The 27,787-nt window shown below is 35.1% G+C and overlaps 1 protein-coding gene across 1 annotated transcript in view; it reads left to right on the top strand.

The window, feature by feature from the left end:
- The window catches only part of LOC110373863 (solute carrier family 7 member 14), a 146,495-nt gene that overhangs the window by 2,546 nt on the left and 116,162 nt on the right, over positions 1-27,787 (top strand). The window contains exon 2 of the mRNA XM_064036975.1: positions 21,998-22,050. Within this exon, the coding sequence (XP_063893045.1) occupies positions 22,047-22,050 (4 nt within the window). The 5' untranslated portion in view covers positions 21,998-22,046. The remainder of the gene's footprint in view (positions 1-21,997; positions 22,051-27,787) is intronic.

The raw sequence follows: 27,787 nt of genomic DNA, 5'->3' as shown, positions 1-27,787 counted from the left end.
GATACCGGCTAAATACCTGATCTTTGTGACGCGCGTTACTGTTACAGCCTTTTTTTATCGTCCCACTGCTGGGCTGCGGCCTTCTCTCACACGGAGAAGGATTGAGCGTTAAACACCATGCTTGCTCAATGCGGGTTGGTGATTTCAGACTTTATAGTCCAGGTTTCCTCAAGATGTTTTCCTTCACCTTTTTATCAGATGTTGGTGTCCAACATATACTTAGAATAGTACAATGTGCGTACTCTTCATACTGATTTATGAGCCCAAACAAACTATCGACCGACAAAAAGCTTGTAGTGTGCGGGCGGTTCCATGTTATACACAAGTCTGAATCATAGTAATTGTTATTATTACGTATTAATGTAGTAATTAGTAGTATGAAGGTTACGCTATCTAACATGATAGTTACAATTTGCCATTGAGTGCTGGATTGAGTGAGATATAACTCAGCAATTAGGAGAATCAATTAAATAAGTTAAAATGAAATAATTAAATTAAAATCAATAATTAATGGAATTCTAATGTGTAAGTTAGAATACAGTATAAGTTAGACAACTTTGCAATTCTGACGTTAGCCCTATGACGCCTTTTTTGTGAAATTATCAAATGAATCAAGCTGTGGGTGCAGCATGAGGGAGTGTCAGACTCTAATACTTACTTGCTTACTTAAACATCTGTTGAAAACGGACCGTATTTGTTCAGCGGACGTTTAATTTTTTTTGTGGTACGACGGTTACAGACTAAAACCCACCATGTTCCTTCTTAAGCCTTTGATGTACCAGGGCCGCTTATGGCTCACGTTCATATTTCTCTTTACTAGTGTGAAGTCAACAACACACTAGCAACTTTTCTACAATATCTGAACGAATAAATGCAAAAGGATATGCGGATATGGCTACCTTCAGGATGGCAAAATTATTTAGCGGTAACTGTAACTCGCATAAAAATTACATTATGTTTTGGGATCAAAAGAATATCATGTCTTTTAAGTACCCCATCAGAGCTTCCCTTGTTTTCTTAAATATTACTAAGGAGGTAGGTAAGGGATTATTTTCCGTGGATAAAATATCAAAGTTATTAAAATGGGATACTGGAGTTTTATATTTAGTAAGCCGTAAACTGGTACTTTAATTACTGAAGAATGCTTTTACGAGGGTAGTGATATTAATAGTGGGTAGTTTCATTTGTCACTTGTAATGACTGAAATTCAAAGTACCTATATAAATAAAAAAATAGTAGTTATTGTAATCAAAAGGTTCCTCATTAATGGCTTTGATACCCTTCGTCTAACAGTCTCGTTTGCTAAAAGTTGGGTTTCCTTTAAAAAAATATGAATACAAAAATATACCACTTTAGTCTGTGGTTTTACCCGCATGTCGGGGGAAATACTTCCCTCACATTGTTAAGAAATAGTCATGTTTCTGCCGAGTATCACAATCCATCTAGTAACTTTCGCTTGAAAGAGAACAAAACACGAAGATTCACATTTACAAATTAGTAGGATTTGTGAGGAGAAAACAAATTAAATATGACACGAAAATTATTTCACAATATTCATTAACAGTTCAGAAATTAGTTTTTAGCTCCAACATTTTTATATTTTTACTAATTACCCTGCCACGAAATCACCCCCAGTGATTTCATGAGACATTAATAGTACAGAAATAACTGGAAACACACAATAGGTATTTTATGATTTTGCTAAAATTATATTCTTCAACAAATCTTGGAAAAATAAACCACTTCAAAATAATATGCCTATTTCAGTTATAAAAATAATTTCTAGTTCTTTTCTATCAACAATTTCATTTAGGTATAATTTTGGAGGCACCCACGACCTATTTCATATATATTTTTCTTCTTCAAAAAATATGAATACTTCTACCAATAAAGTCTATAAGAAATTCCGATATCTTTTCTTATGGAAATTACGTTTTGCCAGTTGATGAAGATATGGCTTGCCTTGACACTTCCAATCATGAAATCGTTTAGACTACAGAATGCAATATCAGGGCTAGATGGAAAATACTGCTGGAATACCTATCTATACTCACTAAAATCAATAAAACGTGTCTGTTTGTACTTTACAAAAAACATAGGTTTTTGCTCAGTATTCACTGAACATAATATGATACATTAAGAACCATACATTTATGATTATTTATTAGTATGCGAATATATAGGAATTTAACAAACGCGGCTTATGGTCACGGGCAGATCGTGGATACTATAAAGGATCGTTTTATTTAAAGGTAGTTTATTTAAATAACTTGTATATGTCTAAATTCTATCACTAAGAAGCAAATTGACAAATAGAATATTGGCCGCAAGACTTTTCATCATGACATACATATCTTCAAGATACTCTTTATTCACCTCAGCAGTTGATTCCATCATAGTCGGGAAACATCCAGGCGTATAATTAAAACTCAGTCAATATATTGGAGCTCATAACTTAAATTAATCAATTAATTTATCGAACAACATCAACTAAGTTCCTTTAGCCCAACTATTCGTAAAATATTTAAGATATTGCTTAACTTAGTAACGAATTTTACACTAAGTGTGAAGTAGAAATTGTAATGAAACTATTTGGTTGAGAATCACCTCGATTTTAAATTGGTTTCTTGCTTTAACACGCACTTCAGCAATTATGTTTAATATTTTATACAGTTTTTCAAATACCTAGAGAATAGGCTTTTCACGCTAAACCTACGGAATCGATTAAACTTTGGTACATAGATAAGTCAATCGTCAGAGAAAGGTACACAGATAGTATGTTAGTGTAGAACCTGAGAAAGGACAAAGGATAGCTTTTAGCCGGGTGCGGGAAACTACTATTGACAGCAATTAATGAATTTATAGCACATGGATGAGTAAATTTGTATAACTAGCTTTATACGTATTAGTGTTCTGTAGGGACTAGGGACTACTTCACTTTTAATAAAAAATCATTTATCATTTCTGAGTGTGTGAGAGTTCATCTATTTACGAACCAGTGATATAATATTTACGTGTATTCCAATAGTACCATTACCATTTACAAAGCCTCATACATTTTTGAGATACTTTATTTCGACGCTGTCATATAGGAGACCGTGACTCCATCAGAATTTAATACAGGCCCTACTAGGACTTTGAAATTTTGTCAAAACGTAAAACTTTTAACGAGTTGGGAGCTAACTAAACGATCAAAAAAATTGCGAAATATTTCAAATTGTGACCGACCGTAGGCATAACGTTGAAATGGAATATTGCGCAATGTTTTGGAACATCTTAAGTTTGTATTATACAATATTTTAACTGAACCTTATATTGCGCAATTTAATATGTCGTCGATCTAACATATACCTAACTAGAATTTAACTTATATAAATACATCGCATTCTACAAAACTGTACCTAATCACAAAAGTTATCTCATAATTAAAAACAATAGCACCCTTTTTTTCGGCAATCAACTGTCCCCTTTTCCATGCTCGCCAGTGTACGTTGACATTCGTACGTACAGAATTTTTTAATCACTTTTATTGATTCTTACTTACACGTCCGCCGGCTCAGGGCCGGTCCAAATATAAACTGAGATAATTAAACTTTGGAAGTGGGTATGTATGTATGTAGATCTTTATTTAATTTTAGGAATTGAATAAAATTGATTTATTAGGCGTAGGTAGTGGCATTCGCCAATTAGATACAAATTTTTACAGTTGAAGTGAAAAATTTGTTTGAAGTTTTTATGCCTGTTATAATTTAAAAAAATCAGTCTACATTTAATTATCGAGGCCTATTTTACATGATTACTCAAATAAAGGCAAATTAAGTAATATGAAAGTATGAGCGATCGTTTTAATGAGCTTGATCATGAATTGAAATCGGTAACTACAGTTTGGTGTCACAAAAATAAATACGTATGTTTACGAATTAATTAAGGAATTATTTGGTTCAAGCATCGTTCATGTTCCTTATAATTACATATCTATACTCAAAGAATAGTAAGTAATTATCTCAGAATGTGTGTTTTACCGAATATTCTTTAAAAACCATTACTTACATACTTTTACTTCTTTTTATCAAGTGAGCTGCTGGTTTAATCACCTCATAAGTCTTATTGTCTGAGTTTTCTCAAATCCATCTGACGATCTCTGAAGTTTGTAAAACCCACAAGGAGATTCCGACCGACCCAGGGAAACGAACCTGTAGCCCCTTGTACGGCAGTCACACTTGCGACCACATGGGCGACTAAAACTAGACAGTATTTTCAAAAGAATATTCTATTCGCTTCCTTTTCGATGTCGGCTACTAAATCTGACTTTGTAATCTATCAGTACATGAGCACTATGTATATTTAGATTAGAAGATACAATCCATGGAGTAAGAAAAGAAAATACGGTTAGGTCAGGCGCCTTCTTCTAGGTCAAAAATGTACGGTGGGCGTGACCAAAACGATCAGTTACGAGTGAACGAACGAGGTTTTCGAGTTCTTTGAGACATCTGTCAACGATTTTTGGTATTACAAAAAATGGTCGGGTCCAAAGAAGGCGTAAGTATAAGGATGAAAACAGTAGCGTTCCTCGTCCCCCATTCACCCGCATTTTAGCGATGCTACTTTCTCAGGAGATTCTCCTTTATGGCACCTCCGCTAGTAATTTTTTTATCCACGATACAATCATACAAAGTGTTTCAGACAGCAAGAATTAAGTCAAAGTGATTGGCCATCGGTGTAACGATAAGAAATAATAACAAAAAAAAAACTAACAGCATGAAATATTCATCAAAAGGTCCATTAAAATAATGGAAAAAAATGTTCTGGTCCTAAAAAATTGTGACTGTATGGACTGTTACTTTGAGAATGGCAAATGAACCTGGGATATGCGAGTAGTATATTCCTTTGTTCTGTGTACACGAAATAAAAAGTCCTGTGATTGATAGTGCTTTCTATAGGATAATCCGAGTTCTGTGAAGCTTTTTGACGTATCACCAGACTGAAAAATATGAAGGTACAGAGAGCTTCGTTTTGATAATTAATAAATTGATGTGAGGTACCGTTTTTTAAAACGAGACAGTGTTTTGCTGGTGGCTTTTTGAAGAACATTGTTTCAGGCTGATGAGTTTCTGCCATTTTTATACGAATATTGGAAAAGAATAATTTCTTGGTGGTTTCTACGAACTAGGATCCAGTAGAATCATATTGCAATATAATAATCTTAATGAAGGATTTACAAAAACTAAGTGACTTTTTGAAGTATTCATTACCAAAAGATCATGCCTACCATTTCAGTATAAAAGTCCATGCTTCATAGTAGGTATATCGAATGAACTTTAAAATGTTGGTAACAAATATATAATAGATAGTATTATTTAAAAGCTATAAACAACACTGCTACGTACCTACAAGATTCGTACCAAATACTACGAATAACTACAGAAAATACCTATTTCATTTCCTTATCAAAATGATCGCTCGAAAAGATATTGAAAAACTTATTCGTGCCTTAAGAATGGAGGTGAGAATTGAAAATGCAACTCCATTGTAACCCTTACAATTTCCGTAGTTATTTTCTGAGAATATTCTTGACCTAAATACCGTACAAGTCATGTTTTATGCACTTTGTTTATTTCAATAGCGGTTTTTTTGAGACGACATTGTTGAATGCGATTCTTTTATTTCTTTTATTTTTTTGTGGTTTGTAGAACACTGATTTGAATTGAGAGTATTTTGTTTAAACTTACATGTATTACAAAGATGAAGACTTTGTTTCTTTGAAAGTCTGGTCACTGGAACTACTAGAATCATCACCTGCCGAGCGTTTTCCCAACTATATTGGGGTCAGCTTCCAGTCTAACCAGGTGCAGCCGACTACCAGTGTTCTACTGATAAGACTGGTTGTTAGACTTTTGACTACCTGTAACGACTGTCAAAGATGTTCAATTTACAGCCGGGACCTACAGTTTATCGTGCTTTCCGAAACGCGAACTGACTAGTCCTATTTTGAAAATGTTTAGTGTCAGATAGCCCATGTCTCAAGGAAGGGTAGGTGCTTTCTATTCGGCTCCGACCGAGTATGTCATCAAACTGACCAAAAAGTTTCATTAGATTAAAATTTCCTTATCTGCTTTATTATAAACCCGTTCCCTTATTATTATCAGCAACTATCAGCCGACAGTTTAGTCGGCAGAGTACGGGGGTAGTTAGAAGTGTTGAATCGCAAATCAAATTATGCGAAACGTGGGCGTATCCGCCAATATTTGCGGCCAGTCTGTCTTATATGTACCTATATTTATATGTACCTATATTTATCTTTCACGCAAACCTTTATGCGTGGGAGATGATATTTTTGTCTCTATAACTATTTGTTAATCTTCACTTCTAAAAATAAGTTTGTGTTATTGTCTAAGGATATTCTTTAGTTGGATTATATGGGATTGATACTTTGTTTATCTAGTTTTACGGAAAATAGGGTTGAATTTATCTTAATTAACAATTTAAGAAGTGAGAGTAAATGTATTGATTGATTTGCTGTTTATTTATTTATATAGGGCAGGGAACTACTTCTGGCACTCGGATAAAAAGTAACTTGAATCCTTTCCTAGACTAGATGCTAGGCTAGCTCTGATAAAGAAAAGCTAGGTATAGAATATCTGTGTAACTTTCTTTAAGATTGGTTCATTTACAAACACCATACAGAGTTCCATAAGTTAAGCGTTAACTGCAAAAAATATAAGTGTATTTTTATGATTCAATATTACTTGGGTAATATTACCTAAATCTTCTTTGGAACTAATATTCTAACTTATTAATTTAGCAAGTAGCTATATATTGTATATAACATCGTCTAGTTTCTGGGTGTAACAATTAATCAATGGTGACGTAATCGGTCAAGCCTGCTCACGATAGATGCCCCTGTCACAGCTCTCGATATCGACTTGCTGAGGGATGTGATCATTTATCGATATCAGCTAGTGCTGTGCTAGCATCGACAATGTACAGAACAACACTGACAGAGTGCAGATGTGTGGTATCTGATCTCAGAGTTATTAAGACAAATTGGTTTATACCATGTATTGTTGGATTTAGACGGATTGTAAGCAACGGTGGCTGTTCTCTCTAAGCAGATTAGCTGGCTGCGCAAGACATATTATAGAGCACTTGAAATCATTTGCATAGACACTCTATTCGTTCTCCTGTTTAGCACGATATAATGTATAAAACACTTACATACACACGTAAACTACTCTTAAATACTTAAAAATAAAATGCAAATACATATTTTTTATACGAAAGAAAATGGCGTTGATTCATTTCTCCACATCGCTGCCACGTTGTATGGTAATAATAAAATAAATAATAATAAATTCGTTTATTGATCCACAGTTACATTCGCAAATCACTTCTTAATGTTATGAGGTAGATTACAATAAAGGTAAACTGTAACTATATTACGAGAGTCATTTTTATCAGTTCTGTGGTCCCCAAACTAGGCTGTGCCTGTATCTTGGGGACCTATTTTCTAATTACATTGTGGTTTTTATGCGTAAATTCTGGTTGTAGGTCAGATAATAACATTAACATTACTTTGTATGTAATCGGTGGACACTTAGGAATATATAAAACTAAATTAACATATTTTAGGGAGATCAGCAACTAAAACATAAATCGCATTCTTGCAGATAAATAGTTCTCTCTCTGGAGATTAAAGTAATAAAAATAAAATAAAATTTAAATTAGGTTAATGAGGTCAAAAACTGAAAACATAAGTTGCTTTTTCGTGCAAATTAATTGTTTTGTTTCTCTGGACAATTAAGTTCAAAAAAAGAAAAAGAGAAAAATAAAATAATAACATGAATAAAAGAAAAAGAAATGGAATCCTCTTCTTTTTAGCTAATAGGTAGATCTTTGTATGTTTTTTGGTGTTTGTGTGTGATGTTTGGTGTTTCTGTGCGTGTTTTGTGTGTGATGTTTGGTGTTTGTGTTCGTGTTTTGTGTGTGATGGTTGGTTTCGTGTGTGTTTTGTGTGTGGGTGGTGTCTGTGAGGGTATGTGTGAGTTAGTGTGTCTTTTCAAGTGTTGATGAAGCGGTGAGAATATTCTCGGTTTCTTCGTAAGTGAGTTCCATTAACAGTTTCTTGATCACCTTTTTGCATGCGAAATACGGAAGTTCATTTGTACTGCGGGATATACTACGGTTGACGTTGTTGAATATTGTAGTGTGCAGGTATGTAGGGCATCTTCTGGCTAGGAGGGAGATGGTGCGTGGTACTGGGACTTGGTTAGTTCTTTTAGATATCAGCGTTTGGTAATCCGGTCTTTTTTTTAGATGTTTGAATGTGTGTAGGTATGCATTTAGAATATAGAGTTGACGGACTCGAAGTACACCAAATTCGTTGAATAAGGTGTCTGTGGGATATAGGAATGGTTTCTTGAGGAGCACCTTGATGACCGCCCTTTGGGCTCTCTCGAGTTCTATGAGAGTGGTTTTGCCAGCTCCTCCCCAGATAGATATTCCGTATTGAATTATAGATTGACATATGGCGTAGTAGACCATGCGCTGTGTGTCTTTAGATGTCCGATCTCTTAGTTTTTTCATAATATAGATGAGCTTTCTGACTCGCGTGGATAAAGACTGGATGTGCTCTTTGTATGACAGATTTTCATCAATAATTAAGCCGAGGTATCGAATAGAGTGAGTGCGTTGTATTTGTTCACAAGATCAGCTATCTTTTGGTGTGTTTGTATGGCATGTGTGGAATTTGAGTGAAAGGTTAGAAGGCGGACTGGACGTCATGGTTTTGAAGAATGTGATTGCTTTGGTCTTTTTTATGTTTAGAGTTAATAGGTTATTGTTGAGTGTTTGTGCTACTGTTGACAGCCCTTCTTCTGCTAGGGAGAATAACTGCTCCCAGGTTTTTGCTTGAAATAAGATAGCAGTATCATCGGCATAAGATATTAGTTCTGCACTGTGTATATTTAGGTTGAGTATGTCGTTTATGTATATAGTGAAGAGTGTTGGGCCTAGTAGACTACCCTGCGGGACGCCAAAGTTTATGGAAAGTTTGCTGCTAGTGAGACACTCTGATTTAACGTATTGGCTACGGTTAGTGAGGTAACTACGGAACCAGTCCAATGGTATGCCTCTAATGCCGGAGGCGTCTAGTTTCTTAAGGAGAAGATCAGTAGAGATGGTATCGAAGGCTTTAGCCAAGTCTAGGAAGACTGCCATGCATCTGTCCCCTTTTTCTATACAGTTTGCAATCGATTTTGTTAACAAAAGAGCGGCATCTTCAGTAGATTTTCCCTTCCTAAAGCCGAATTGCCTTTCTGAGATTATGTTATTTTTCTCCAAAAAGTTAACTAGTCGGGTATTTACAACCTTTTCAAGAATTTTAGACAATATACTAAGAAGTGCTATGGGACGGTAGTTTTCCGGTTTATCAGGTGGTCCTCCTTTGTGTATAGGGCTTACTGCAGCGACTTTCCATTGTTCTGGAAATACTCCTGTTTCTATGCTAAGGTTAATGATATAAGTAAGAGGAGCAGCTATGAATTTCTGTATTTCATTTCTGTAATACTTATTCATCTTATCTTATAATTGAGCCCTAGTACTCCTAATAATATAACATAAAAATGCTAATACTATAAACTAAAAATAGTCTTATTATAAGACCTACAAAATAAACAGTCCACTCACAATTTGTTTCCTAAGCAAGCAAAAAAAAATGTCACGAAGAAAAATATAAAGTTTTTTCAAGGAGGAAATCTTTAATTTAAATGTATACGTAAGGGCTCTTGAAACAAGAAACCTTTTCAAGACCTTTATTTAAAAGGAGTCAAAAAGAAACTTTTTCATTTGTACATTGTAGGTACAGAAAAATATCCTTGGTTTTCAGTTACCATTTAAAAACTCAACTTTATTTCTTTCTCAAATTATGCCCTCAATTATACAGTGCTTTTAGTCATGAGTCATGTTAGCCTAGTGGGTAAAGAACCAACCTCTCAAGTATGAGTGTGGATTCGATTACAGGTCAGGCAAGTACCAAGACAACTTATCTTTGTTTATGTGTACTTTCTAAGTATATCTTGGAGACCAATGACTGTGTTTCGGATGGCGTAATCAACTGTAAGTTTTGGCTGTCATTTGAAATTTTTTTGCAGTCGTTAAGGGTAGTCAAAAGCCAGTAAGTGTGACATCCAGTCTTACCTTGGGTTGCCTGGGTAACTGGGATGAGGAGGTCAGATAGATAGTCGCTCCTTCTAAAACACTAGTACTGAGCTGCATCCAGTTATACTGGAAGCCGATTATATTGTTAGGAAAAGGCTAGGAAGATGATGAGATCTAGTGGTGTAAAAATCTATCGGAAACTTTATAAATGCTTTCAAAATTAATAATTACGACACTCCAGCGATTAAATATGAAATTAAAATGATTCACTGATCCGAGATAAATCTCATTAAGAAACGATTTTTTTCTTGTAAGTTTCAGTTCAGTGAACTTAAACGAAGCCTGCATTTTACTAAGCTTTACAAAACAGACAAGATTTAGAATCGGATGTTTTTTTTATTAGCAATAGAAGCTTTTCAGAACATAAAAATCTTACATCATTTAGTTTCATTCAGAGGACACATTGTAAACTTTTAGGCGACCGAGTTTGTTTCATAACGTAATATCAACATGAATGGTAAGGAGTATCATATGTATTATGAAGGTCGCCGGAAGACGCTGGATGCAGGTCGCCTCCAACAGGTATCTGTGGAGATCTAAGGGGGAGGCCTCTGTTCAGCAGTGGACTTCCTATGGCTGAGATGATGATGATGATGATGATATTACGAAGATCAGGTATTTAGCTGATATATATCAGACCGACTAACAACTTTGAATGGAATTAAGATAAAAAAAAATGCCGACCGTCGGGTCGACTGCCGCCCATTAAAATCAGCCAGTCCAATAATAGTAGTGCTAAAACCATTCAGGTTTAATTTTAATGGTAAAACCAAAAAGCCACTAATTACTGAATTAATTTGTCTCGGGAGAATGCTAACGATGAAATGGGATATAATGTAATAAGGTTCGAATAAAATTTTATTTCATTTTATGAAATAAAGTTATTTTAATTTTAGAAGATATCATACTGGAAGAATCAATCATAAGGTTAAGCAACGCCTAGCGCGGTCCGTCCGTGATGGGTGACCATCTACGTCAAAATCAGTGCCTTCATTTTTAGAAAGGCACGCTAAACTGGCTATGATTTGCGCATTTTTGACAGCCTTTACGGGTAGTCAGAAGTCAGAAAGTCTGACTACCAGTCTTACCGGGGCATTGGGTTGTCCGGGTAACTGGATGAACGAGGTTAGACAGAACCATGGATTAAATTAATACTGAATATCGTACCATTTCAGTTCAAATTACTGACTAAATGCAGACGTAATTTGACTGTATGGGATTAAATGCAGGTACTCGCAAATCAAATCTGCGTGATTGACGTAAGCTTACAGCAGACTAAAGCCGTTTGTACACTGGGCAACACAAGTCTGCCTATAACCTGATGATATTGGTCTCTAAGATGCACTATACATTCATTGGTCTTATTTAAACACGCATCGCCGTCATTTGTTTTTTGTTGAAGATAGGCTAAAATCATGTAAGAAGAACTGCATAGACTATTATCATCATCATCAGCCTTTTAATTGTCCCACTGCTGGGCTCAGACCTCCTCTCACACAGAGAAGGATTGAGCGTTAATCACCAGGTGTTGGTGATTTCAGGTTTCCCCGAGATATCTTCCTCCACCATTAATCAGCCATTGGTGTCATAGATACCTACCTATTCTTAGAAAGTACATACAAACTTAGAAAAGTTACATTGGTACTTGTCTGGCCTAGAATCGAACAAACGCACTCATACTTGAGAGGTTGGTGCTTTACCCATTAGGCCACCACGTCTTAGTCTAGTCTAGTGTATGGACGGCTTAATATAGTAGGTATCTAGGTATATGTACATTTGCCTGGTTCACTAATATACGCTTAATTAATGTAATATGACTAGGAACAATATCCGTAGTATATTGGGGTAGTATTGGATAGGAAATAAGCTGACTTACTGCAAATGGAAACACTCAGCTTTACCCATATGTGCAATAGTGATTTATAGTTATAAATCAGTGTGTAGGGGTAGTTACACCTGCTCTGATTGCATAGTATATTAATAGGTAAACTCTGTTATATAGTAGGGTAACTTAAAGTTAACTGTAGGTAAAAAGTAAATATTAAAAAAATATTTCAATGTTATGTAAGAAAAAGTTGGTATTTTTTAATTTTGTCAACTATACAGTATTAGTCCATGGTAGACCAATAGGCAGTCGCTCCTCGGAAAACTCTGGTAGTCAGCTGCATCTAGTTAGAGTAGAAGCCGACCCCAACATAGTTGGGAATAGGCTAGGCAGATGATTGATGATGACATAATTAATCTACAACTCTTATAATATGTTCATAAGTTTCTTACATCTACACTACATACTTATTTATACATAAGTGTATTGACATGACCTTAAATTGTTTTAAAGCCTGCCACTCGATAAAAAACTTGAGCAACATAAATAGTTAATTTTATTAGCACTAAATGTCAGTCAACCTTTTTAATTAAGGACTTTTATTACATTGGAGGGTACTGAAAACATTTGAAATGGCTAACTCTAATGATTCAGATACCTATCAAATAAAAAACGTTTTAAAAAACTTTGTTTAAAAAATCTAATTGTTAAAAATAATAATTGAATTTTATCTAAAAGCTAGTTAGTTTCTTTAGTAAAAATAAATTTCTTGTGAATCAAATATTTTTCACGACTTTAATAATAGTAAGTATTTTCCGTACCTGGATAAAACGTGGACTATGGCCTATCTTCTGTACCTTTTATATCCAAGACATTCAAAAGTTATCCACTGGACATAAACAGATATACCTACCCAAAACTATCATACATGTTTAAGTGTCTACTTTTAGTCGTTACGGGTAGTCAGAAGCCAGTAAGTCTGTGTCGTTCGTACGTGTCGCTGTCGCATAGTACGAAAGTTCGTGCAATTGGACGAACATGGCATAACACCTCAACACACACAATTAATACACACATACACACTACACGCTACATTTACTTGGCACCCGCCCGTAGATGTAGTCAAAACTAGCCAAAACGCTAAGAAACAGAAATGTTTACCCTATAATAATTTACAAAAACAAATATAACTGCGACTACTTATGAAGAACGTGTGACATTTTGTAACGCTGTAAGTAATACAAGACCATACGTCTTGTGAACATGTTATGATAAAATTATCACTTATTTATTATAACATTAAGTAGTCATAACACAGTTTCTAATTACATTGTTAGATAAGTGTACGTAACTTGTACTGGGAAGGAAATTGATCCGTGTGTGAAAGCGGATATTATAATAGCAATACACAAATTAGTACAGTCTTATACTTAACTAAAATAAACTAAATACACTGTTATTCTTAAAATTATAATTGGACCATAGTCCCAAGGTTTCAACCCCAAATGCCTAAAATGCCCACAGACTCTTTCGCGAAATCAGCAAGCGATTAGTGGAGTCCACTCGTGACCAAAAGGCTGGCTATTACCTCGGACAAAGGATCAGCATGGCCATCCAACGAGGTAATGAAGCCAGCCTTTTGGGCTCGATTTTGGGCTGACAGCGATGCGGATGAGTTTTTTGACGCATAGATTTTATTTCCCTTTTTCTTATTATTTTTGTAAATATTTAGACTAGGTAACTTATGTAAAATAAGGAGAAAGATAGAATAAATAAATAGAATATATGATTATGTAATGAAATAAAAATAGTATGTTCTCTTCACCAGTGACAATACTACATTAACTTACTAAAATTATCTAAAATAAAACAAAAGAAAATATCGTTACGTAAATTCACTGTAGAATATATGTAAACGCAATTTGAAAACGTTGCTTCTCTAAATATCCAATCAAACGATTAACACTTGAATAACCACGGTTAACATTGTACAACGACGCTTATGACGCTTGCATATGCATCGCTTGCATATTGGCGCCGCGGGACGAAAGGGTCATCAATCGACTGCAAATATTTGCGTAACATGCTTGCATAAATTCCTGAAAGCGAGCTTTGAAGATAGCTATTTTATCCTACATTGCAGTCTAAACAGCGTCTGCCCTTTGGTTTTTTCAGAAAGTCATGATTTAAGTACGGTAGACTGCACATTAGTGGTAACTGTCATGCACCTTAACTCAATAGTAATAAGAACGATTTTCTTATAAAACTGTTACCACTGACCTGAAGTTTACTGTACGTCTGACACTGATCAGTTACCTCATCATTGTAATTTGAAATTCATTTTTTCAAGAGCCTGAACAAACTGTCGGTCAACTAAAAACCGTTAACTTGGATATTGCGACTATGTTACTCCAGAATGTTTCTACAAACAATTCAATAAAAACATCCCCACAGTCGTGTAAAAACTACAAAGTAAATTCACGCAGACACCAACCCCAACCGACGTTGCGGTAGTAACATGGAGAACAAAATGACTAGCGGAGATGTCATAACGCAAATCTCCTACGTCGCCAAAATGTGGGTGTTCGGATGACGAGGAACGTTACTAACTCCGCCCATATACGCCCTCTTTAGAACTCGCCCATTATTTTCAAAGTAAAATTAATCAATAAAGACTAATAATTGACAAATTCGTCTTGAGTTGAACTCGAAATTCGCGTTAGTTATTGTAACTGATCACGCCTACCATACCGTTACGTGACCTACAAGAAGGCGCCTAACTCACCGTCCTTATGGCATCTCCGCTATATTTCCTTCCTCCGTGGGCAGAAACATCTGTATATACGTACAAAAGCACATATATTGTCTGTCCGTTTGTCTGTTAATAGAACAATACAGCACGGTCACTCCCAGTGCGGAACATTCATTTCAATGACACTCGATTAACAGCCGGGAATAGAGAGTCGACCTGATTGTAGTTGCTAAGCAATTTACTTCACTTTCTTTTTAACCTACTGACGAGAAGGGGTAGGTTTTTCCCATGTAATTTTGTTTATGTATGTGTCTTTCTACCTTATTCATAATCAGCAGATTACCGGGGTTTTACAAGGAGCGACTGCCTATCTGACTACCTCAACCCTATACTTTCTGGCTTTTGAATATCGTATCGACTGCCATTAATGTAAAGACAGCCGGAACTTACAGCTCATCGTACCATCCGAAATAAGCAAGAAGGTATACTTAGAAAAATTTCATTGGCACTTGTCCGACGTGGGACCGAACCAACACTCATACTTGAGAGGTTGGTACTTTATCCACAAGGCCACCACGACTATAAATTCAAATTCCAAATACCTATTTATAATAGGAATCCGATATTATCTTCCTACCGGAATAAAAATGCAGATTTACATCGAGATATTCAACGGAAAATGCCAACTTTCCATTAGTTCGACAAACGAATCTTTTGAAAAATGAGAATAAAATATCTTCGAATCAAACCTATCAAATGCAAGTGAAACTTTTCTCGTGCCGATTTATTTTTCAGCAAGTATTCCCTCGCAGTAAGTTACATGCATTTGCGAAGTTTCTCAATCGGCAACCGGTATTCATAGGTGTTCCTAAGTTGGACTTATTCATAGTCATACCTTTTAGCGAGGTACCTAGTTGTAAAACTTTTGAATTGATAGAAGAGTTTAGTGATATAAAATCTTGTTAGTACTAACTGAAGTTAAGGTATGAGTATTTTGCAAGTAGTAATTGAAATACGACAGTTGAAGTTTAATGGAATAATTATTTTGTAATTATTTAAAAAAAAAAACTTGGAAATAATATCTTGTTTCAATAATGATTCTTTGTCCTTTTGAAAATACTATGAGCCAAAACATAAAACACTATTGAAATAAACAATGAAACAATTATCGAAATGCGGTTAATTTTCACTAACCACATAATTAGTAATGTCCGTTCCTGTAAAATGACTAACATTGTGTTATATTGAAACTAATTAAAATGCCAATTAATTGTACGCAATGAAACACCTATGTTAGCGACACAAATTAAACCACAAATCATTTACATGAATACCTTTTTACGATTCACAAAAACATCATATGGAAATACAAATTGGGCAATTTCCCGCTTCATTTAAAGATATAAAAGAAAAACTAAAATCGTGTCAAAAAGGATTTAAATATCAGACTTAATCATTTATTGCAATCCAAATAACGTTAACAAATATTTGCTGACTTCCAATTAAAACTAGGTATCAAAATATTCATCCGCATCGCTGTCAGCTGGGATCGTGCCCAAAAGGCTGGCTGCATTGCCACGCTGGATGGCAATGCATATCCTTTGACCGAAGTATAGGCCAGCCCTTTGGTCAATATCAGACTATGTTAAAGTACAAGGTTTTTATGTATTTCACGGTTCCAAGAAATGGATCGTACGGCAAGAAACTCCATAGGTACTCTTTTCTTTCGTTATGAAATTTAAAAACATTAAAAATAGGCAAAAAAAGTGTTTATTTTGGAACTCTTCTAGGTTTTTGTACCCATATTTCTAGAATCTTGTTATTGCTAATCTAACCTAATTATTTCACCTGAAAAACCCATCACTTTACAACAAACATAATTTAAACTTTACATTTAAGAACCGACAACTTTCCACAAGAAATTGTTTTCCAAATAATATGTAAAGTTCAAAGCGATACGCGAGTAAAAACATTTCGTATCTATCTTTGCATGTGAGGGACAAAGGCCTGCGATACGTATCTACTGTCAAATAGCCTTTCTCGCTATCGTGGACATTGTTCTCTTGTCAGGTTTCAAGACCACGAACACGCTATCTTTATTAGTATATAATATATATTTTTATTACTATTCTATACTATATGTATAAATAAGTTTGAAAGTGGTTGAAATAAAAAGTTGTGGTGTTTAGCTAAAGAACCAACATCTCAAGTATGAGAGTGTCAGTTTGAGTCCGGGTTAGGCAAGTACCAATGCAACTTTTCTAAGTTTGTATGTACTTTCTAAGTATATCTTAGACACCATTGACTGTGTTTCGGATGGCACGTTAAACTGTAGGTCCCGGTTGTCATTGAACATGCTTGGCAGGCATTATGGGTAGTCAGGAGCCTGACATCAGTCTTACTAAGGGGTATTGGGTTGCCGGGTAACTGGGTTTAGGAGGCTACATAGGCGGTCGCTCCTTGTAAAGCACTGATACTCAGCTGCATTTGGTTAGACTGGAAGCCGACCCCAACATAGTTGGGAAAAGGCTCGCGAGATGGGTTATTTAATAAAGCCAACTATTAAGAAGCTCGTGGGTCAATCGATCTTGTCTAAGCAACATTTGGCGCGGGCGGGTTGTGAATTGATCATCTAGGTAGCTATATCTTAGCGCGTTCCTACCTGTTTCAGAAAGAGCATTAAATTGTATTTTAGTATATTTTACCAGGTCGAATTTCACTCATAAAACTCGGTAATAATAACCACCATTACGTAATCGGCTTTTCGAATCGTATGTAAAAGTAAGTAAAATTTAAAAAATACGGAATGGATTTTAACAAAATATTTCAGAGATAAAAGGGATAAGCCTGCAACGGATTTTAAAGTAAAAATCAGAAGTACCATTAAATATATTTTTGGAAATTCTAAAATTGGAAATTCGAAAAATATATGTCCATCCCATATTTTTATCTGGAAGCTTTCATAGTATTTAAAATTTTGCACGAATAAAAGATCAGTAAGGATAGTTCAGTCGTAAATAATAAATACTTTAAACCTTAGAGTAAAGTTTGCAGTGTGCGGGCTGCAAACTTTTAGTCGGCCGATAGGAGGTTTGGTCTCATAAATCAGTTCGAAGATGACTGGTAGTACGCATAATATTACAAATATCAGGTATATAGCTGGTAACAGACTGAAAACTTAAATTACAATCAAGATTTTGTTTGAAATAAATATTTTGGCAACCAAGGAGCTAAGTCGTTGGAAAATATTTTTTTTGAAAACCAAAAATAACGCATAATAAAATCTATCTATCTATCGCTTTAAATATCTGATCTTTGTAACGTGCAATTTCACTCCATACTGATTTATGAGCCCAAACCATCTATGAGCTGACAAAAAGTTTGCAGTGTGTTTTTATACTTACTACAGTATAGGGTTGCGAATATCGGTCGCTTTGGTCCAATGTACTTGTGGGCGGGACGTCGCTTGAATATGTAAAGGCTTACATTATTTATAGGGAGGATTTCCGCCATTGTCAATACAGAAGCAAAAGAATAAATTGAGGTTTTACTGTACATGTTTTTAATTTAAATTCTGGTATCTTTTTTGTTATTTATCAAATATGGTTACAATATATAATGATGACGTATCATGAAGTTATAGCTACATGAATTATATCTATTAAGTTGGACAAAAAGATCCCCCACGGCAGATATCTAGGTAATAATATTTGAAATGACTTGAAAACATTTTCAGTAATTTTCAAAACAAAGTGGATCTTAGTTTCATATTGTAATTTTTAAATTCACTTGTTGAAGCTTTCGCATTTATGTCAATTTCTTAATTATTTTTTTAATGAATTTCACCAAAAATATAAAATCTTCAAAGATTTTTCTTCCTCTGGAAATTGTGTGTCTGACAGACACTGTCCGTAATTTTTTAAACCATCATAGACCTGCCCCAAATTAATTTTTACCTTTAACTAATAATGCAATTATTTTAAGCGCAAAAGAAAAAAAAATATGAAGAATACATTTCACTTAATTTACACGGACAAAAAATAAAAACAAAATACCTATACTTACAAAGTTGTCTTTGACGTAAAAAATACACTTAGTATATTTTCTGCTACGGGAACCTGAAAGCTAAGCTTTACGGGGAATGTTGATAACACATTAAACTTCTTTAAAGGTGCCTTTTAGCAGTCCTGAAAGCTCCCCAGGCATTTCAGACTTACCTAGTAAATAATTCCTTTACAGTACCCGTACACTTCAAACTTTTAGTCGGCCGATAGTTACTTTGGGCTCATAATTCAGTAACCTAAGCAGATGAATGGTAGTCTCAGATAAGGACATGGAGGCCGGTATCAGATGGACTAAAAACTTTATTGAATACACGATTTTCTAAAAAACAAATTTGCTACCATCGGACCATTAGTCAGCCAACAGTTGACCCGATGGTTATGCAATTGTTTTTTTAAAAAAAAAAATCTTGATTCCAATTAGAGCTTTAGTCGGTCTGATACCGGCTGAATAGCTGATCATTGCAATGTGCGAACCATTCATCTTCATACTGATATATGAGCCGAAAAAAACTATCGGCCGACTAAAAGTCTGCCGTCTACTCTTAAAATAATCTAAGTAGGTACAGATGCAGCAGACTCAAGTTTGCGGAATTTACACTAAGATAATAGTTGAGATGCCTTTGGCTAGCACCGACTTCAGATTATGCTATCTGACTTAGAAAAGTGAATTTACAGCGAAGTAAATAAATAATGCAGTGCTTAGCAAGGTTTAATTTATTCGAGAACACGTTTTTATGTGGTTGCGGGAAATATTTTCATTTCGATTTTTTTGCAATTATTTTCTTGCTTAGGGATTTGTTTAGGATAACGTTTTGTGTGTGAAGTCGTGGTGGCCTAGTGGGCAAAGAACCAACCTCTCGAGTGTGAGGGCGCGGGTCCGATTCCAGGTCAGGCAAGTACCAATGCAACTTTTCTAAGTTTGTATGTACTTTCTAAGTATATCTTAGACACCAATGACTGTGTTTCGGATGGCACGTTAAACTGTAGGTCCCGGCTGTCATTGAACATCCTTGGCAGTCGTTACGGGTAGTCAGAAGCCAATAAGTCTGACACCAGTCAAACCAAGGGGTATCGGGTTGCCCGGGTAACTGGGTTGAGGAGGTCAGATAGGCAGTCGCTTCTTGTAAAGCACTGGTACTCAGCTGAATCCGGTTAGACTGGAAGCCGACCCCAACTTAGTTGGGAAAAAGGCTCGGAAGATGATGAACGTTTTGTGTTTATTTAGGCATTGACTGCATTATTTATTAATTAATAATGAATCATCTTAATCTTACTGAAACATTTACGTCAGTTTCTAACGAGATCATAAAAAGGAAGATAAAAACATAAAAATTCGAGTTCTTTGTATATCTATTTTCCACTTGCCAAAAAGCGAAATACCCGCTATTTGCCAATTTGTCAGATGAAATTTAATACCTGTACCAGATGAATTTCAGCTTCAGGCTTCACTGTAAGTACATGACAAACTGAAAGTTCAAAAGATCTTAAAAGGTGTCATTTTATGATTTTTCACATCCCAAAAAAGGAAATGTAGGTATTTGCTAAAATTTTAATTAAAAACTGTCACAAGAACTTGTACAGATGCATCCTGGTGAAATTAAAATCTAAATAAAACAAAGTACGCAGTTCAAACAAAACTCATTTCTCGAGGAAGACCCGCGTGACAATGACAAAACATACAAACGATTTGTGAGTTTCAAATCCTGACAAATATCCAAACTCAAAGGAAATTTAATATCTGGGATAGCTGAACTCCAGCTCAAAGCTTCACTACAGTTAATACACATTGTTCCCAGTTCCTAAATAACACTTCAGAATATTTCAATCGCAGTCAAAAACTCATTTTAGGTAATACCACTGCAACTCTTTTGTTTTAGAACTATTCAAATTTTCGGATACCTATTTGAAGTCTAACTACTACAAGCTGTGTTTAATATATTTGCAGTTGATTTTACTAGTATTACGGCCGATCCCTACATGAAATCTATCTGTGGTTTTGATAACAAGAGATACGATTTCGACATTTCTTCATCATCATCCTCCGAGCCTTTTCCCCAACTATGTTATGGTCGGCTACCAGTCTAACCAGATGCAGCTGAGTACCAGTGTTAGTTACAAGGAGCGACTGCCTATCTGACCTCCTTAACCCAGTTACCCGGGCAACCCAATACCCCTTGGTTAGACTGGTGTCAGACTTACTGGCTTCTGACTACTGGTAACGACTGCCAAGTATGTTCAATGACAGCCGGGACCTACAGTTTAACGTGCCATCCGAAACACAGTCATTGACTTACTAGAGACATTACTTACGTTACAGCCTTTTATCATCCCACTTCTGGGCACAGGCCTCCTCTCATCTCACACGGAGAAGGATTGAGCGTTAATCACCACGCTTGCTCAATGCGGGTTGGTGACATTACTTGTACGGGGTTAATGTCAAAATTCTATATGTTGTAGTTAAACCAACAGATAGATTTAATATTGAGAACAGTCTCTAGTGGATCTCATATTCGATTCTCTTTGGGATCCTGTTTATGCTATTTGAACAAGTGTTTATATGCTATTGCGAACGTGTAGATTGACTTAAGCCAGTGATTTGAAGGTCATTTTCCTTCTAAGTGGTTCTGGTTGGGAAGTCGCCTCAATCTTAGTCCTGAAATTTCTCAGGGGTTCCATAGGTAGTCAACGATGGCTTCACTATTCACCAACAGATTTTAGTGTTATAAGTTTTTCCTCAACTGTCTGTCCGGGCCCAGTAGCTCTCATACAATGTAAGAATGTAGCTTTCTAACAGTGAAGGAATTTTTAAAATCGATCAATTTGTTTTGGAGCATTACACACAAACAATAAAAAAATACATGTTTGGCTTTATAATATGACCATAGACTACGGAATAACATAATATACATATAGGCTACTTTTTAATCAGGTGCGGGAAGAAGTGCCCTCGGGTCGCGGTTGACACCACGTAGTATTTCCATTATGAGTAACCAGCTTAAGTTTTAAATTAACTTCGCTTAATAGCTTATTGAGTGCTGGTTTTTGTTCAGTACGTTGGTTTCTGTCGCCATTGGAAATACCACGAAATAATTACCACAACTTGTATGCAATTTTCTACATTATTGTTTTGCTTTTTTACAGGTAAACTACTCTTCGCATTAAAAGAGAGTCGTTACTTCAAGAAGAAGATATGAGTAAGTAGTTTGTCACTTGTTTAAGTTCACGGTCAACACAAACGTCAGTTTTCTTAAAACAACTCATCATCTGCCTAGCCTTTTCCCAACTCTATGTTGGGGTCGGCTTCCAGTCTAACCGCATGCAGCTGAGCACCAGTGATTTACAAGGAGTGACTGCCTATCTGACCTCTTCAACCCAGTAACCCGGGCATAATTTTCTCAAAACAGCTTTACTGTTTGCTATAAATCACGTTCAATTTTCTAGAAAAGAATTGTTTTAAGAAAACTGAACGTCGAGCGAACCAAGCTCGTGGTTCTAGTTGGATTTTGTTTCTGTCTAACATTTATAGTTACACCATTGGTGTTACGATTCCACAGTCGCCCTATGAGACAACCTTCGAACACCATAACTTAGTACTCCCATACAAAACAGATGTGACTATTTTACTCGAAATTACTGGTTGAGAACTGAAGAACATAAAAAAAATATTTTAGAATGAGCATATTTGAAGAGTTTTTGAGTTTATTAGCACTAAAAGTCTTTTAGAAGGGGAGACACCTAGTATGACGTAATAACGCAGGAATATACGATGCGAAGCGGACGTTCTTGCAGTGCATTCGTGCGAGTTCGCGGATATTTAAGATATCGCATCTTATGCAGAGTTCGAGTTCGCAGTTTTGTGTCGGAGGCTTTTAACACAAGCAATATTTAATCCATGTCTAAATAAACAAGATTACACCATAAAACAGTAACAAAATCCACCATTTAACCAGGTCCCAACTGATCCCAGAACACTTAAACCACGAAGGTCGTGCACCGCCACTATTGTCATAGCTCACCTCACAAACGTGATTAATCCCCGTTTACAAGTACTAATGATAATACAGAATACGTGAGTGAATATAATTTACTATATCACATTTTACTGAACATTCTTTGTACAAGGATTATTCAATGCAAGTATTAAATATTATTTTTAACGAGGTATTTTATGAAATAGTTCGCGTTTTAATTCTTTGTTGGAGATTACGTTGTTTGATAAAGGTCTTACTGAGGGTTTCTATAAATGATCTATCTGTGTGTTCTGCGATTTGAGATTGAAGATTGAGATACTTTATATGGAGCTTATATCAACATTGAATCTTGGATTGATTGGTTTTAGAAATTCATTGTTACTGCGTACATTACAACTATTAGGAATTCGACTAGTATTAGACCGACATCATTTTGCATTCACGATAACTTACAAAATAGCAACCAAACATCAGGCTGACAACAAGTTAGTCAGCAGCAGTTAAAAGTTACTTATAAGTATTTTGTAAAGCATATAATTGGTCGAATTTTTTGAGTGTCACTAGAGTTAAAAGTTACTTATATTTTGAAAAGCATATTGATCGATTTTTTGGGGTAACACAAGAGTCCTGAAAGTTAATGAAAACTTTACTTCTAACTCAAGGTGTAACTGTTGCGTTAGGAACTTCATGTTTGTTAACTAACTGAAAAGTAGTTGGAAAGAAATCGAATGCACTCAAGGATAAGCAGGAGTCGGTCCAATGTTACCAGTAGTTAGAAAAAGTCTAGGCAGAAGTCAAGTCTACTCTACTGACCTCTATAATATCACCTTGATCGATCTTCTATAAAAGGAACAGAAAAATCAACAAACAGCCATAATTATATATAAAAATTGTGTAAAGTGTAATTACATAATGTAGGTCAGTGAGAGTATATAATGGACGGCTGCTAACACAAGCAGCATCAATAATTCATAAGGAAATGAAGGTTACTGTCATTTCCTTGCTTTTTTAGAACGTTCTTCTGCATATATTTTTTAAAATTTATCGTTGTGAGGGGTAAAAAATATGATGTTAAAATTCCATATCTTCAAATGAGATTGACAAAACACTTAATAACTTTAAAACCAGTAAGGGGATTTTAATGAAACGCATCTAGGAATCGCTAAGGTAAATCAGCTTTTAACTAAATATAAACACATCCGGATCGGTGCATCCGTTTAAGAGCTACGTTGTTACAAACAGACACATAGCTGTCAAACCACTAACACACATTTTTTGGCATCGATGTTTTAAACTATTGGTAAATACAACATCAAATGTGGTGCAAGGAAACATAGACTATCTACAATATTCTTAGTGTTTAAAATCTAACCTTTTATACCTAACAACTTTGTCAAGACTGCATCGTAAAATGGCTCTTCAAAATACCAAGCCGCAATTTGTGGTAGCTACGTAAGACGGTATCTCGAGTTTGCAGTGGCTTTAAATTAAATTTATATCAAAGAAAATGTAATATGTTTATTGAAGGTACGGCGGTGTCTCTTCCAGGCTTAAAGTTGTATAAAAATAACTTAACTCCGCGCTTTAGTAGAAAAAGCTGGTTAAGCGCGAGTTGGACCCGCGAAAGGTTCTGTAGCATTTTCTTTAAAATTAACTAAAAATCATGAGCGTTTGAGAGCGAAAATATTTGTCCAGTGTTGTTCCAGTTTTCGATATTTATTTTCTCTTATAACTATAGTAGCAATAACACTAGGTGGCCTTGAAAGGTGCTGTCCAGTGTAACATGACGTGAAAAAGTGCCTATTTAATCAATTTGACTTTGACCAAAGCGGCAACAATAATCTGTGAAAATTGCAACTGTTTATCATGCCTCATGAAGACAGAGTTTACAGTCCTCTCACAGAGTAACAGCAAAGACTTATTAATAGGGGCCCGTTTTACTCTCTGAGCACGGAACCCTAAAAGGCAGGTATACGACTCGGGAGTCTTGCGTCTTCCCAAAGCGATGCGAGCATAACTTCGAAACTAAATAGTTGACTGATTTTAATGAAAAACTTGAAGCAAGAGATATTTAATATTTGCTGGTAGTTCATGCTCTGTTTTGAGTTCGTTTCTACTAAATATAGTTTAAAGTCTGATTTATGACAAACTGAATATCAGGTCATGCACAAATTATTTTTATCAAGAAATAAGAATATTAATAAAGACTATGTTGAGTTATAACAGAAATTAGGCTATGTCTCGGTGTCTGAAGATACAGTATGTGGGTACGCTGAAGTTTTCCCGCGTTCTTAGGATACAACTTTCCGCACCAGGACAAAAAGTAGCCCATGTCCTTTTTCAAGCTTTAGACTATCTATGTATGTACCTTTCATAAAAAACGTTACGTGGCGTCAAATAGCATACAGACAGATAATTTATTTTCGAATGTATAATAATATTAGTAAGGATTAATTATTACGATTACACAAATAATTCCGATATACTGATTAAAATTACCTGAAGGTACTTATTTGAATTAGTTATAACTAAAATAATGATTAGTTATTACAGTTAATGGGAATTGAATTCGACGTAACGGTAATTATTTCACGTTTTCATCATCGGCTTATATTTAGATTTCTGTTTTAATTACACGCAGTTTAAATTTTGTTGATCCGTTTGTTCATTTCGGTTAGGATACTTATTAAGTTTCATTTATCCGTCTAGCGAATTCTCATTAGTTTTAACCTTTGTTCAAAATATTTGGTTACATCGTGCATTTTCTGTAATTAATTGATATTTAACCGACCTTTTCATTATAATACACATTTTATAAATCTGCAGAATTTATTTAAATGTGTTATGAGTGAAAAAATTAGAAAAATAAAATGCCTTTATTTTTACACAGGCCGGTAGATACCTATTTACTTTAAAAAGTCTTTGTATTTAATAACATTTATAAATAGAAAACTCGTTGATATATAGAAACTTTAATGTTAATGTACCTGTGTTATCTAATACCACTTCTTATGTGCGCTCGAGTAGCACTTGTCCGCTAAAATCTTTCAATGTTAGCAAGCTACACTATCCCCGGCTAACATAAGCCATATTTTATCCGCGTACGGGACAAACAAACAAGCAAACATAAATTCTTCTTTATCAATTAGCATAAAAGTATAGATTAACATCAAACAGGTGATATCATATCATAATAAATTCATGATAATAGGTACTTTACTTCGATGGTGGGAAATTGTACCTACCGTGTAATTGCATACTATTGGTACAATGGTACAATGCTTTGGCATAACGTCAGCAGCTGTTGTTCATGAATAATAAATAAATGGACAAACAAACAAACACCCACTGCCCTTTGTGGACAACAAATGTCTTTGCAATGTTAGTTAACTAGTTGTGTACCGCGGATTGTACCATTTGTATGCCAGAATGGCCAAACATGATTGCTCGCTGTGTACATTATTGTAAGATATAGCATGCATACCTGTGTATGTAATGTACTCATGTTTACAGATTAATAAATCTATTTCATTATATTCTCTTCTAGTAGAGAATCAGAATAGCCACACACTGAAAACTTTCTTTATTATGAAGATGAATGGTAGTACGGTCATTACAAAAATCAGGCATAGCCGGTATGGATCCGACTAAAAACTTTGATTAGAATCAAAATAATCTTAAAAAAAAATGTTTGCTAGACATCTGTTTCGATCGACTCTACTTATTACGCGTAAATATTTTTGTAATGCTGTATGCGCGTTTCAACCTGTATACATATACTGTGTGCCTACATGTAATGTGTAAATTCGTGTTTTTATTCAACCATATAGAGTATAGGTTAGGACTCCTTCCACCCAATGTCTCAAGCCTTCTGGCTTGATTGTGTCACAGACGTACATGCACGTTGGACACCTTACACTATGAAAATATTAATTACATTTCAAAATATAAATTTTTCATAGAAAAAGATCCATACAGCGCAGCCATTACTTTCTCACAACGTGACCTTTCTTATAACAAATTAAAAACTGTCACAACTTGGCCGTCCGAACGTTTTATTAAAGAACTTGCTGATAATAGAATATTGCCGTTTATGTAACATAAACTGTAAAACTGCTGTATCATTGTTAAAGAAAATACATCAATTTTGTGTAAAATTGTCTATAGAACAAAATGATGTAGCTTTTTTTCAACAGTTAACAGTTGCACAAAGCTCCATTAAAGTTAAACCTTCTTTAAATCTATTGCTGACTCTTTCTTTGTCAACAAGATAAGGAGTGTTAGCAATAGTTTTAATGAAGCTTTAATGTTAATGGCTCTTTGTGCAACTGACGGTAAATCATACATCGTTGCATTAAGCTAGCGTGGTGATTAACGCTCAATCCTTCTCTGTGTGAGAGGAGAGAGCTGATGATTTCATGTAGGTACCTAAGAAAATTGAAAGCTTTTACGCTATGGAAACGATTTAAACGTCTATGTTACACAGCCTAGAGCCTGAAAAAACATACTATTTGCTACTTTTATCCGGTTGTTAGGATGCTGGTGAAACCGCAGTATCAGCTAGTTTAAGTATAAGCGGTTCCATTACAAGTCTATCTGTAGTGTCTGTTCGATTCCGCGGTTTTGTGGTATTGCCATCTGGAACGTCTTAAGAATATCCTTAAAGTGATTCAAATGTTCAGTTCAAATAATACCATGAAATCTTGTAATCTACACTAGTGTAATAAAGGGATTTTTTTAGGTTCGTTTTGAAACGATTAAACTTATTTATATATTTTTTTCAGTTTTGGCCAGTCATAATATCCACGGTCACGGTTATATTTTATCAGAAAACGGGACAAACAAACAAGCAAATTCCTCTTTATAATATTAGCATACAAGTATAGAAATATGCATAAATGTAGAATTATATTAATATCGACCAGGTGATGTCAAAGCATTATAAATTCATTATAACACT

The sequence above is a fragment of the Helicoverpa armigera genome, chromosome 1, assembly GCF_030705265.1.
Source record: "Helicoverpa armigera isolate CAAS_96S chromosome 1, ASM3070526v1, whole genome shotgun sequence".
In the NCBI taxonomy this organism is placed as follows: domain Eukaryota; kingdom Metazoa; phylum Arthropoda; class Insecta; order Lepidoptera; family Noctuidae; genus Helicoverpa; species Helicoverpa armigera.
The sequence above is the reverse complement of the archived record's forward strand: the minus strand, read 5'-3'. Positions and strand labels throughout refer to the sequence as shown.